Below are 14,624 nucleotides of genomic sequence, written 5' to 3'. Positions count from 1 at the left end.
TGCTAAAGATTATGTCTAGACCAGGGGTGTCTAATTTTTCAGCCATGATCAGAAAAATCTATAATATTTAGATCTCATTATTTGGTAAGACTAATGAAATGTTTATTAGCTGTTCAGAACTATCAATTTTTGTTAACAGTACATTCTCAGTACATTAACATTTTCTTAATAGTACATTCTCAAAAGTTTAGTTAGCTTTATTCAGAAGTACACATGTAGATCTCACTACAGATAAATAATATTCTATTCATTTTAATTCTGTCAATGAAAATACTTTTATTTAACAAATTGAAGTTGTATTATAAACTGAAGGCATTATGGGCCATCTCAGGCCTGACTATAGGCGTACATTAGTAATAGTAACTTTCAGCTTTTATATTAGTAGTTTCATGATAGAAAATGTATTTTCCCAAAGTCTGATAGACTTAAGTTTTCTGGGTCAGATTATGGCCATGAATTTCTTAATACATTTCAGCAATGGCCTTGATTTTTTTTTTTCCTTTGTGGTTCCAAATTTGATTAAATAATTTACTTTTTGTAACAATATCTATCCTTAAACTTATAGAAGTTTTAGTAGAGTAATTTACCAAAGTTATCTCTAAAATTATGCTAGCTTGGTACAGCTTTCATTGAAATATTTTTCTCATTAGGCGAGCCAGTGCAGCCTTGAACTGTTTAAAACGCTTCCATGAAATGAAGAAACGAGGTCCCAAGCCTTACAGCCTTCATTTAGATCACATTATTCAGAAAGCAATTGCAACACACCAGAAACGGGATCAGTACCTCCGAGTTCAGAAAGATATATTTGTTCTTAAGGTACTGATGTGAAATTGTGATTTTCAACATGGTTTCCTAAGTATGCATATATTTGGTTGACTTTTCCGTTTTATTCATTCATGCTTACTGATTTTCAGATGTCTTTTAAGTTTTATAATGACTAGTTTAGAGCTGTGTTTTTAACTTTTAAAGTTAAGAAAAATTGATAACCTATTATTAAATGAAAAATGGTTTTAAAATTTAAACTTAGCTTTCTATTGTGAGATGGTTTTAATATTCCGTATTACTTTCTGATGATTTTAGGATACGGAGGAGGCTCTTTTAATGAACCTTAGAGATAGCCAAGTCCTCCAACATAAAGAGAATCTTGAATGGAATTGGAATCTTATAGGGACCATTCTTAAGGTATGACAAGATACTACTTGATGATGGCTTGATTGCCTTCATTTTATTATTCAGTGTAATTTAGCATAATTATGTGTTAGGTAATTGATAAATATATTTATAAAAAATATTGTGTTTTTCTAGTGGCCAAATGTAAATCTAAGAAACTATAAAGATGAACAGTTACACAGGTATGTAAGAGCTATTTTGCTTTTAAATGTAAAGAACTTAGCTTTGAGTTATACTGCTGAAAGTAATATTTGGTGCTTTAACGGTACCTACATAGACTGTAATAGTTGGTATTCTACATGTACAGTCAGATGCTTCTTGACCCATGATGGTGTTAGAAAGCCATCGTAAGCTGAAAGACAAAAATGAATGTAATACACATAACTTATACATGCTCAAAGCAGTTTCCAGGAAACTGGCAACTCGGTGCACTGGAGGGCATCGGCTGTTTACTCCGGCGATCACGGACCTGCCGGGAGCTGCACTTGCTGCACGGCCAGCCTCAGGAGAGCGCTGTCCCACGAGCACCAGCCTGAGACAAGTTCACACTTCACATTTAACAACACAGCTTTACTGAATGCGTATCTCTGTTGTACCATCGTAAAATTGTTCATCAGTGAACCATCTTTTTCTACGTTTTTATATATAATCTTATAACCAAAAACATCTGTTAATTCTGTCGTTATTTACATTCTGGTTTTGGTTTGTTTGTTTGTTGTTCTTTTACAGGACACACAGAGAGGGATAGATAGGGACAGACAGACAGGAACGGAGAGAGATGAGAAGCATCAATCATCAGTTTTTTGTTGTGACACCTTAGTTGTTCATTGATTGCTTTCTCATATGTGCCTTGACCGTGGGGTTGCAGCAGACTAACCCCTTGCTCAAACCAGCGACCTTGGGTCCAAGCTGGTGAGCTTTGCTCAAACCAGATGAGCCCACGCTCAAACTGGCAACCTCGGGGTCTCGAACCCGGGTCTTCTGCATCCCAGTCCGTCGCTCTATCCACTGCTATACCGCCTAGTCAGGCTGGTTTTGGTTTTGAAATAAAGTACTGGAGATAAACGTTTATCGAATTGAGTAGTATCAGCCATGTGGTGATCTTAGTGCTAATGTATGAGGATGACACACTAAGGACATAGTGTTTCTCTCCCAGAATGGCGACCATTAGTAACATTCCGCCTCTGCTTCCATTGCAGCTGCCTTAGGAGGGTTAGCCTTCTCCCTCCTCCTCACACTCCCCTTACTCAGGTATTACTATTGGGTATTACTCCAATACCCACATGCTAATGTCTGGAGGGAGCACTGCCCTTCGGGACTCTGTGCTGTTTTCTGGTGCCTCCTGCGTTTCACTGCTTCTGAGTGTGCAGCCAACTGCTAGTGCTGAGCTCCTCAGAGGAGTAGAGATGACCTTTGCTTCATGTTTTTTATTGTATTTATTAGTTCATGATATTTAACTTAATATCTGTGTTAAAATTTGAGAAATATAATATATAGAATATATAAATTACATTGGAATAAAGAAGCATGACACTAACTTATTATACTCCTTGAGAACATGATGTCTCAACTATGTCTCTCTAACTTCTGTAAGTGGAATTTATTAAATTGGATTAAAATGAATGAAATTAAGTTGAACCAAATGAAATGGAAGCTTAGAACATAATATTGCAAACTATAACATGGAAATATCATAAGTTATGTTCATTGCTTCATAAATTCAGTTGCCCAAAATTTACCTGAAGCTTTTATACTTGGCTTTTTTGCCTAATTGTGAAAAAATTACAAAATCATAATATAATAACATGTTTACAATTATATCTAGTATAGGATTATTTCTAGAGCCATTGTACAGAGTTCTTCATGAAATGCAATAGAAGAAAATTTATGTTCCAGTGGTTTCTCCCATTTCCCAAACTTGTAGCTGTGTCCCATCTGTGTTCTTCCTGCTGGTGCCTGCCTTCTTTACCAGCTCGGCCCTCTCACTTTAAATTCTAATTCTACGAAGATACTCCTCAAAATGAACGGGTTTTCTGGAGTTTTTTGTTTTGTTTTGTTGTGTGTAGGTAATGTACCAAATGTTTGTTAAATTTCTTACCATTTACTTCTACATTTAGACCTAAAATGTTCAAAACATTATTTCATAAGGTTTGGGTAAGATTCTAAAATAATTGTTTGGGTTTTTTTCTTTCTGCTAATTTTATTTTGATCTTAGGTTTGTGCGAAGACTGCTTTATTTTTACAAGCCCAGCAGTAAATTATATGCCAACCTGGACTTAGATTTTGCCAAGTCGAAGCAACTTACTGTTGTGGGCTGCCAGTTTACAGAATTTCTTCTTGAATCTGAAGAGGTAATAAGCACTTGGAATATTTTCCAGAGCAAATACTTTTTCATTGAATTTGCTCCCTTTTATTTCTGAATATGCATAAACTATATTTAGAAACATAGAGAATGAGTGCAGACTAGATTTGAATCTTTCTAGTGTGAGTTGGGCAAGTAATTTGCCTTCGAGAAGACATGGTTTCTCCTTATAAAATGTAAGATCTCCATGCAAAACACCATCTCCATGCAGCGTTGTATCTGATGGGATTACAAAAGCAGTGCTTAGTGACAGTCTGTTACTAGTAACTCCATCATCGTTGTTAAATTTGGGGGCTTGATTAAATTTAATTTTTCAAATTATAGATTGAGTGCTTTTCTCACAATATCACCATGTGTTTCCTTTTAGGATGGGCAAGGATACTTAGAAGATCTAGTAAAGGATATTGTTCAGTGGCTCAGTGCCTCCTCTGGAATGAAACCTGAAAGAAGTCTTCAGAACAATGGTTTATTGACTACCCTTAGTCAGCACTACTTTTTATTTATTGGAACCCTTTCCTGCCACCCCCATGGAGTCAAGATGCTGGAAAAGTGCAGCGTGTTTCAGTGGTGAGCACCTGAGAGTGTTTCAGTCTCTACTGACTGCTTACATTAGTAATTTAAAAATATGTGGTGAATTAACAAGTCAATAGAGTAATTTCTAATAACTTTCATTATTTTCATTCTGTTTTTTCAGTCTCCTTAACCTTTGCTCCTTGAAAAACCAAGATCACTTGCTAAAACTGACTGTTTCCAGCCTGGACTATAGCAGAGATGGGTTGGCCAGAGTCATCCTTTCCAAAATCCTAACTGCAGCTACAGATGTGAGTATAACAGGCAATAGAACTGTAATTTTTTTTTTTTTTTTTTTGTATTTTTCTGAAGTGAGAAGTGGGGAGGCAGAGAGACAGGCTCCTGCATGTGCTGACTGGGATCCACCCAGCAAGCCCACTAGGGGGCGATGCTCTGCCCATCTGGGCTGTTGCTCTGTTGCAACTGGAGCCATTCTAAGTGCCTGAGGTGAAGGCCATGGAGCCATCCTCAATGCTCAGGCCAACTTTGCTCCAGTGGAGCCTTGGCTGCGGGAGGGAAAGAGAGAGAGAGAGAGAGAGAGGAGGGGGTGGGGTGGAGAAGCAGGTAGGCACTTCTCCTGTGTGCCCTGGCTGGGAATTGAACCCTGGACTTCTACACACCAGGTTGATGCTCTACCACTGAGCCAAACGGCTAGGGCTGTATTTTTTTTATAACCCGGTAATTCATTATTTTATAGGTTTAAGCCAAGTTAAATTAATTACAAATTATAACAATTATGGGATGGCATTTGAGCTTACTATAAAATTTTAGTTCCTTCAAAGTCTTTATACAGCACTCATATTTTTATATAAAGGGAAAGAAGCAGCTAGTAGAAACAGCAGTATTTTATCTTACTAGCGCTAAATATAGATTCATATTAAGGACTGGACCAGCAATCCGATTTTTTGCCTTTTTCAAATAACAGAACTGTCCCAAAGCAAAGTGAGATAGGCTATTCATGGTGAAGTTTGTGAGGGTTTTTTTTTTTAATGATTTCATTTGTCTCTACAGGCCTGCAGGCTGTATGCAACAAAACATTTAAGAGTATTATTGAGAGCTAATGTCGAATTCTTCAACAATTGGGGAATTGAATTACTGGTCACCCAGCTACACGATAAAAACAAAACGATTTCTTCTGAAGCTCTTGATATTCTTGATGAAGCATGTGAAGACAAGGTGACAGTTCATTATTTTCTAATAAAATATGTAGACATCAATTTTTATTAAGTGTTCAGTTTTAATAGGAAACTGAAGTTATAATGTGCATAATATAGGTGTTTTGAAAATAGAGAATTGACTATCTTTTTGCAATTGTTAATTTATCTAATTATTTATTTTAGGCCAATCTTCATGCTCTTATTCAGATGAAGCCAGCTCTATCCCACCTTGGGGACAAAGGCTTGCTTCTCCTTCTGAGGTAAATTTTAAGTGAATTTTTCTTGTAGTTATGTTTTCTATTGTGTTCTCTCTGGTAGTGTATTTAAAGCTAGATTTCAATCTGAAAACAAAGCACCCTCAACAGTTTGGCTGTTAATTCCTGAAAGAGGCCTACTTTAGAGTCTTGGAAATTCTTAAAAGGCTTAGTGTTTCTTTTACGTTTCTGTATCATGTGCGTTTCTTGATAGTTTCTTTACTGTGATTGGTTTGTGAAAATGTATTTGTGATTGGAGTTACCATAAATAATAGTTGACCTTTTCGTTTTAGGAAGGAGCTGTTCCTAAAGTCTTTTAGCTCCTTAAACATATATTTTGTTTGAGATATTTTAGTCATTAACATTTTTTGTCAGACTCAATGTTAAATATTTATTGTTTTAATTTTCAGATTTCTCTCCATTCCAAAAGGGTTTTCTTATCTGAATGAAAGGGGTTATGTAGCAAAACAGTTGGAAAAGTGGCACAAGGTAACTGTCTATTGAATAGGGTTCAATTGATGTTTTTATCTTAGGAGACGGTTTTGTGAATTTGGAGGATTTTATTATATCATCAATATTTTGAAACTAAAGATGTTAAATATTTAATTTTTATATGAAGTCAAGTCTTAAATTCTGTATAGTTATTTGTGTTTATACTTCAAAAATTTTTTATTTTTTGAGAGAGAGAGAGAAACAAACATCAACTCGTTCCACTTAGTTGTGTACCCATTGATTGCTTCTCATACATGTCCTGACAGGGGCTCTCTCACTGGTGACCTTGGAGTGGAGCTGGGATTGAGCCGCTGACCCCGAGATTGAACTGGAGAACTCAGTGCTCTAGTTGATGCTCTATTTACTGTGCAACTGGCCAGAGCTATTTGCCCTTTTTAAAGTACAGTTATATGATAGCTCACTATTGGTTTTGTGTATTTTCTGTTGAAATTTAGATCATCTCATTATTTTTAATGACATAATATATTACTGTATGACTGTACCTCAATTTTTATAACTACTCTTTTATTGATGGGTATTTAGATTGTTTCTCACTTTTTAGTTTTGTAAACAGTGTTTGCTGGCTATTCTTGTCTTTCCATACTGTTGCAAGTATGTCTATTGGATAGATTTCTAAAAGTATAATTGTGGAGTCAAAACTTAAGTGAATTTAAATTTTTTACAAATATTGCCAAATTGCTTTCCCAAGAGGTTTTACCAATTCCCTCTATGCACTTTGAAGTGAAGATCTTTTTCACTAAAGATGGCAGTGTGATTGGCTTAAGTCTTTATCATGTTTTAGTTGGGAACAGTTTTTACTTTTTACCTGATTACATCAGTAGGAAATGATACTATTTTTTACCAAAAGGTGCTAATGTGATAGAACTCAATTTCATTTTTAAAATTTCTACTGAATATTTTCAAGTGTTTAGTATTAAAAAGCTAGGTTTTATTTTTTAATGGGGGAAGGGATTCAAGTAAGATGGAAAATAAAATTATTAGCTTACTTATATGGACCCCATTGATTGAAAATGAGAGTTAGAGAGTATAAGCAGAAATATTTCAGTTGTGTTAGAACATTTGCATTCACAGTACCTTGTTCTCTTCAAATAATTTCTTTTGTTTTTTAAGTGAGAGGTGGGGAGTCAGAGACAGACTCCCACATGCGCCCCAGCTGGGATCCTCCTGGCAAGCCCCTGCCAGGTGATGCTCTGCCTGACTGGGCTGCAGCTAGCTCCGTTGTTTGGCAACCAAGCCATTTTTGCACCTGAGGCCAAGGCCATGGAGCCATCCTCAGTGCCCAAGGCCACCTTTGCTCGAACCATTCAAGCCATGGCTGCGGGAAGGGAAGAAAGAGAGAGAAAGATGGGGGGGAGGAGTAGAAGAAAAGCAGATGGGCGCTTCTCTTGTGTGCCCTGACCTGGAACCAAATCCAGGACTTCCACATGCCTGGCCAACACTCTACTGCTGAGACAACCAGCCAGGGCCCAAACATTTCTTACATATTTATTTTGCTCATATTTATGCTATGAGATTTGATAGGTGTACCTAACATATTGTAAATTTAGGGAGTTTATAAGACTATATACTATTAAAACAATATTATCTTCTAGGAATATAATTCAAAATATGTTGATTTGATTGAGGAACAACTTAACGAAGCACTTACTACTTACCGGAAGCCAATTGATGGTGATAACTATGTTCGTCGAAGTAACCAAAGGTATCAGCCAGTTAATGGAGTAATTTATTGCTGGTCCTCAAATATAAAATTTAAAACCAGTTTGTAATAAATCATTAATTTCTAAAGTTTTCTGAGTACTTGAATATTCTATGTCTTACACTAACAAAGGAAATCTTAAATTACAGCACTGATTGCTCAAAAGTTCCAGTAGCATTCATATAGACTGAGAATACTCTTACAGATAGAGCAATCAGATGCCCTCCATGCTCTTGCTAGTTTATCTTTCTAGTCTCAGCTTTCTTGCTATTACTCTGAGACTAGATAAACTACTGCTTTATTTTAGAGAAATCCTGTTTTCCCACCTCCATATTTTTATTTAGGCTGAGGGATTATATCTAATAATTACATTTATCTAGTACTTTGTTACTAATTATTTTTATGAGCATATTTAAAATGAGCCACTAGATCTGTCAATCATCTTTATCATATTAGATTACAGCGTCCTCATGTCTACCTCCCTGTACACCTTTATGGACAACTGGTACATCACAAAACAGGCTGTCATTTGTTGGAAGTACAGGTAAAAAACATAATTTGCTTATTTTAAATAGCTACAATAGTAGGAAAAAATCTTAATACTGCTAAAGTATTATTTTTGCAAAAACTTATCAAAAGCCTTAAGGCCAGTGACATAATTGCTTTTAAAGTGTTCATCTTGTAATTGACTGTGGCAGTCTATGTAATCCTTAGACTATGTAATTGCTAGCTGGCATGCATTTCCTTGATTTATTTGTCACCTTTTGCAAAGCTAATTGTTACATAAAGTCTGTAATCCCATGGAAGTTGGAATTTCTTCCTTTATAGTGTGTGTAGGAGGTTCATCTCCTTAGTTAAACACAGTGGAGAACTGAGTTTCCTCGTTCCTCTGTGGGAAGTTAAACTGACCCTAGTGCAGAGTCAGTTACCTGCTGAACAGCAAACACAGTACACAGTGCTGTGTGTTAGTGCTGCACTGTTCTCCTGGACTTGGTGCAATGCAGAGGCCCAGCAAGCAGATGCTATCAGACCAAGTATGGAATGCGTGCCAGGTTTATGGCTGTGAATATGTTTTACAACTAGGAATTTTAAATAAATATAACTTTTCTTATGTTAGAAATAAATAGTTATAGAAATATTTGTGTATGTAATCTAGCAGTTTAGTTCTTTTTGCTATCAGTGTTCCATCTCAGGAACAAATGTTTTGCATAAATATACTCTTATCGTTTCATACACGGAGTGGGCAAAAGTAGGTTTACAGTTGTATGTGACACACAGTTTATTCTTTTATTATTATTTATTGTATTATTTATTTGTGTTACAGTTGTAGACCTACTTTTACCCACTCCTGTATGTCTGTATTATGTTATGAAGATATTGGGGCTTGTATCCTTTTACTAATTTTTAAAAATGCACTTAAAAGTTAAATGATTCTCTCAGTGAGTCATTACCTATATAGTATGATAAAATGTTGGTGTTAATGTATTATTTTCTGTTTAAAATAAATAATAATGATGAATATTTTTGTAATATTAAGTGTCAAGTACATTGTCAAATAGTTTATATGTAATAATTTATTAAATCAAACCTTATGAGACAGATGCTATTACTATCTCTGAGTCAGAGATTAGGAAATGAAGGAGATTAACTTCCTAAGGCCACATAGCTGATAAGTGCTAATTCTAGAATATGATTTGAGAATCTATGCTGCTGCTTAAGAAATTTTACGTAAAATTATTTCAGAATTTTAAATATGCAAAATTTACTAAGGCCAAATCTTAAATAGGTCTTAGATATAATAAGAAAATATTAAAATGTTAAAAACAATATTTTCTTATATGGAATATTTTTTCCCTGTCTCCAGAATATTATTACAGAACTCTGTCACAACGTTCGTACACCAGATTTGGATAAATGGGAAGAAATTAAAAAACTGAAAGCATCTCTTTGGGCCTTGGTTTGTAATAAACATTTCTATAAGAGCTTTATAATTTTTTTCTAATTTCCCATTATTATTAAATAAATAAATACTGTTTTGCTTAGAACTTGTTTTTAGACTAATATTCTAAGACCAAGATTGTTCCTGCCCATTTAAATATTATTTTTAAGGTGGAAAGTAGATGATTAAACTGTAAGTTTTTTTGTTAAGGCAAATAGGACATTAATTCCTAAAGTTTCTTATTTGAAGTTTATATCACTGTTTTTCTTCCTCTCTTCTAATTGGGATTAAATTTTGTTTTTAGCTAGCTTTCTAAATCTTTTGAAAGAGTTACTCTTGTATTAGATTGGATATGAATGATTTCTTTTTTTTCAGGGAAATATTGGCTCATCAAATTGGGGTCTCAATTTGCTGCAGGAAGAAAATGTGATTCCAGATATACTAAAACTTGCAAAACAGTGTGAGGTCCTCTCCATCAGAGGGTATGTTGTTTAACTCAGCAGTGTCCCTCATGTATAAATGGGCCTAACAGAGAAGTATTTTATAATTCAGAGTAGTCCATTAGAAATATTAATTCACTGAAAATCCTAATGATAGGAAAGATTTTTAAATGTATTAAAAATATCTTAAGCAGCTCCTCACTTAATATTATCATTCTATTTTTCTCATTATAATATTAAAATTTACCTTGAAAATAAATGAAGTGTAGTGTGTTCAAATATTCCAGTAGTTCAGTAGCCCAGATATTCCAAATTTATCCCAGAAAAGCTAATGTTTTTTTCAAAGATTGCATTATATTCTTGTAAATTATTTTATTGTAATTAATATCTTCATTAGGAAAGTTTTCATGTTATTTATTGCTTCTAATTTATACTTTGCTTGTTTTTTTGTTGGTTTTTTTTTTTTTTTGTATTTTTCGGGTATTTTTGTGACAGAGTCAGAGAGAGGGACAAGTAGGGACAGATAAGCAGGAAGAGCGAGAAATGAGAAGCGTCAATTCTTTGTTGCAGCTCCTTCATTGTTCGTTGATTGCTTTCTCATATGTGCCTTAACTGCTGGGCTACAGCAGGGCAGAGTGACCTCTTGCTAAAGCCAGTGATCTTGGGCTCAAACCAGCAACCATGGCATCATGTCTGTGATCCCACACTCAAGCTGGCGACGTCAGGGTTTTGAACCTGGGTCCTCTGCGTCCAAGTCTTACACTTTATTCACTGTGCTTACCACCTGGTCAGGCACTCCCCTCACTTGTTTTAATACATTTTTCCACAAGCTTAACAATTTTTAACAGCTTTTGAAAAAAATCAAATGTACGTATAGCAAACTGTTATTTTATGGTTGCTTTAAGAAATCTTAATTTGTAATTATAAACACTCATTGCTACCTCTTTTACATACAGGACCTGTGTATATGTGCTTGGGCTCATAGCCAAGACCAAACAAGGCTGTGATATTCTAAAATTTCACAACTGGGATGCTGTGAGGCACAGTCGCAAACATCTGTGGCCAGTGGTTCCAGACGATGTGGAACAGCTCTGTAATGAACTCTCATCTATCCCGAGCACTTTAAGTCTAAACTCGGAGTCAACCAGCTCTAGACATAACAGTGAGAGTGAATCTGCACCATCGAGTGAGTATCATGACAGAGTCATATAACTTTGCATGTGTAACTTAGCATGTGTGTTTGTGAGATCAAAATTGAATGTGTATGTTACATTCCTAATTCACTTTTCTCTAAGAATAGCCTCTTGGAGAATGCATGTTTTTTTCACAACAGAATATAGAACCATGACCAGCGTTGTTCTCTTTCCTTGCTCTTTAAATAGGTTTTGGAAAATCCTACTTAGAGCTAAATAAAAAGCCACATGCCTAAGGGGCCACCCTTCTTTCTTTACTTGTCATATAATCTAATAAGTAAATGTTTATTTGCCTGCCTTCTTCATTTACATGGTTTTTTTATTTTTCAGATATCGAGATTGTTGACTCAGAATATATTTGTTAAAAGATATATTCACATGTTCACTTTGAGAGAATGAAATTTTAGAGTTAAATAGTGAAATGTTAAAAAATAGAGTCTCAAAAATCAATTAAATATACAATTGTGATTTTAAGCCCTGTCTTAAATGTTATTAGTTGTATAAAATTTGAGACATGATTCTTTTTGAGAAGATAGTACAACATTTACCAAACCGTATTTTACCAGCTCTCAGGTGCCTTGAATTATAAGGTACACCAGTATCTTATGTATCACTAAACAAGAAGACAGAAATGCCGCCAGTTAAACTAGGACCTCACTGATTGCAGGACAAATCCTGGACTTAAAGACCTCAATTGCAAAAAATGTACATCTTAGAATAGACAGAATATGAAAATACAATGCAATATGCAAGTTTATATAGGATTGTATTTTGACTGCTTTGAAAATATATTTGAACTAGTTTATAATTAGTCAACAGAAAAACTAAACATAGAAATAGAGTAAAGTCCTCTTGAATATCATTAGGCATCTGGATTGAGTGTTTTATTTGAGTCAAGCACTGAATTAGATGATTTTATGAGTTTCTTAGTACCTAAGGAAAAATGAGAAATAAGCATAATGGGTCTAAACACGAATCCAAAATGTTATGACTGGGTTCTTCCTAGTATATTTAGTTTAAGACTTTGGAATTTATTTATTATAAGGTTAATTTCTCCTGTCTATTCTGATTTGAAGAATAAACCACCAGGAACTGTACCAACTAAGAAAACATCCCTGTTCAAGTCCTTTTTTTTTCTCTTTGATTTTATCCTGACTATTTGGAGGTTTGTGGCACTCACTGGAATAATGAAAAGAAACTTTATGTACACTGGGCCGTGAGTCCCATCATTTTTCTTTGGAAATAACACAAGAACTTTAATTGAGTGCAATCTTTTGTAATACAGAGCCAATGAGAAGAATGGAATTCTTCTTGGGGGAGTTTGCATTAGTTTCCTAGAGCTGTCATAAAAATGTACCACAAACTGAGTGGCCTAGGACAGAAGTTAATTCTCAGAGTTCTAGAGGTCAGAAGTCTGAAATCCAAGTGTCAGCAGGACTATGCCTCTGGAATTCTGGGTAGAATTGTCCCTTGCCTTTTCCTGGCTTCTGGTGATGGCTGGTGATCCTTGGCATTCTCGACTTGCAGCTGTCCCATTTATGTCTGCATCTGTTACCACAATATTCTCCCTATGTGTCGGTTTTCACAGTCTTCCCTCTGCTTAGACAGATACCCATCATATTCGATTGAGGGCCCATGCTGCTCCAGTGACCTCATCTCAACTAATTGCATCTGTAACAGGCCTGTTCAGGAGACCCTTTTTATGTGGCTCAGCAATTTAATCCATTTTTGCCAGTGTTTAACTCATACGACTATTAAACAAAAATTTCCTGAATCATGTCCCTACTAGGTATCATGATTTCACTTGTCATTTTTATGCACTTTCATTAATCAGTCCTTTGGTCACAGGTATGTTCATAATGGAGGACGACCGGTTTGGCAGCAGCTCCACAAGTACATTTTTCCTCGACATCAGTGAAGATGCAGAGCCAGCCTTTTATGATCGGCATGGACCCGTAAAGGATAAAAACTCATTCCCTTTCTTTGCTTCTAGCAAGCTTGTGAAGAATCGTATCTTAAATTCTCTTACTTTGCCTAATAAAAAACATCGTAGTAGCAGTGATCCTAAAGGAGGGAAACTGTCATCAGACAATAAGACAACCAGCAGGCGGATCAGAACCCTGACGGAGCCCAGTGTTGACTTCAGTCATAGCGATGACTTTACACCCATCTCCACAGTACAGAAAACATTACAATTAGAAACTTCCTTTGTTGGGAATAGGCACATTGAGGACGCTGGTAGTACTCCAAGTATTGGAGAGAATGACTTAAAATTCACCAAGAGTCTTGGTGCAGAGAATCACAGAGAAAACACAAGCCGAGAGAGATTAGTTGTAGAAAGTTCAACAAGCTCACACATGAAGATTCGTAGCCAAAGTTTTAACACAGACACTACAACAAGTGGTATAAGTTCCATGAGCTCAAGTCCTTCACGAGAGACAGTAGGCGTGGATGCTACAACTGTGGACACAGACTGTGGAAGCATGAGTACTGTGGTAAGTACTAAAACTGTTAAGACAAGCCACTATTTGACGCCACAGTCTAACCACCTGTCTCTCTCCAAGTCAAACTCGGTGTCCCTGGTGCCTCCGGGCTCTTCGCATACACTTCCCAGGAGAGCCCAGTCCCTTAAAGCGCCCTCCATCGCCACAATTAAAAGTCTGGCCGATTGTACCTTCAGTTACACGAGCTCTAGAGACGCCTTTGGCTATGCCACGCTGAAAAGGTTACAGCAGCAGAGGATGCATCCGTCTCTGTCTCATTCTGAGGCCTTGGCGTCTCCCGCGAAAGATGTGCTGTTTACTGACACCATCACCATGAAGGCCAACAGCTTTGAATCCAGGTTAACGCCAAGCAGGTGAGAAAATCTCTGTTTACAAATGAACAGTGATGGCTGCATTTTAACAGACTTACCTATCAAGCATTAGCCAGGTTTGCACCTACCTAAAGCCTCAGAACTGACCTGTTGTAGTTGTTCACTGTGGTAGGCTATAAGCTCCTCTTTACCCGATATGATTTGAAATGGATTCTTGCAGCTGCGAGGGGGGAAAAGAAACTCCTTTAGGCCCTGAAAGTAAACACACCTGCTTTGCAAGGACAAACAAGTCACAAGTTTTTTCTTATTTATTTCTCGCTTCTGCAAGGATCGATTTTAAAAAGAAGCATGTCGGGGGAATCAGGAGCTTAAGACCTACAATAACAAACAACCTTTTCAGGTAGGTCAATTTAAGGCTCCAAAAGTTGACCTCTCTTTTTTTTTTAATAACTAAAAATTTCAGTGAACTTATTTCTAGTTTAAGTAGCTGCTATTAAGTTTTATTAAGTAGA

General features: G+C 36.0%; 1 protein-coding gene across 2 annotated transcripts in view; it reads left to right on the top strand.

The window, feature by feature from the left end:
• Positions 1-14,624, top strand: part of RICTOR (RPTOR independent companion of MTOR complex 2) — a 112,213-nt gene that overhangs the window by 86,858 nt on the left and 10,731 nt on the right. The window contains exons 17-32 of one of the 2 annotated variants that reach the window (XM_066240069.1): positions 651-816; positions 1,081-1,182; positions 1,306-1,352; positions 3,386-3,521; positions 3,900-4,099; positions 4,227-4,353; positions 5,114-5,278; positions 5,443-5,519; positions 5,924-6,002; positions 7,619-7,728; positions 8,182-8,269; positions 9,590-9,682; positions 10,040-10,146; positions 11,061-11,290; positions 13,146-14,154; positions 14,441-14,512. In XM_066240069.1, the coding sequence (XP_066096166.1) occupies positions 651-816; positions 1,081-1,182; positions 1,306-1,352; positions 3,386-3,521; positions 3,900-4,099; positions 4,227-4,353; positions 5,114-5,278; positions 5,443-5,519; positions 5,924-6,002; positions 7,619-7,728; positions 8,182-8,269; positions 9,590-9,682; positions 10,040-10,146; positions 11,061-11,290; positions 13,146-14,154; positions 14,441-14,512 (2,808 nt within the window). The remainder of the gene's footprint in view (positions 1-650; positions 817-1,080; positions 1,183-1,305; positions 1,353-3,385; positions 3,522-3,899; positions 4,100-4,226; positions 4,354-5,113; positions 5,279-5,442; positions 5,520-5,923; positions 6,003-7,618; positions 7,729-8,181; positions 8,270-9,589; positions 9,683-10,039; positions 10,147-11,060; positions 11,291-13,145; positions 14,155-14,440; positions 14,513-14,624) is intronic. The other variant, XM_066240078.1, reaches the window with a different exon arrangement.

Source organism: Saccopteryx bilineata, chromosome 1 (assembly GCF_036850765.1).
Source record: "Saccopteryx bilineata isolate mSacBil1 chromosome 1, mSacBil1_pri_phased_curated, whole genome shotgun sequence".
Classification (NCBI taxonomy): Eukaryota; Metazoa; Chordata; class Mammalia; order Chiroptera; family Emballonuridae; genus Saccopteryx; species Saccopteryx bilineata.
This window is presented reverse-complemented; position numbering and strand designations above follow the sequence as displayed.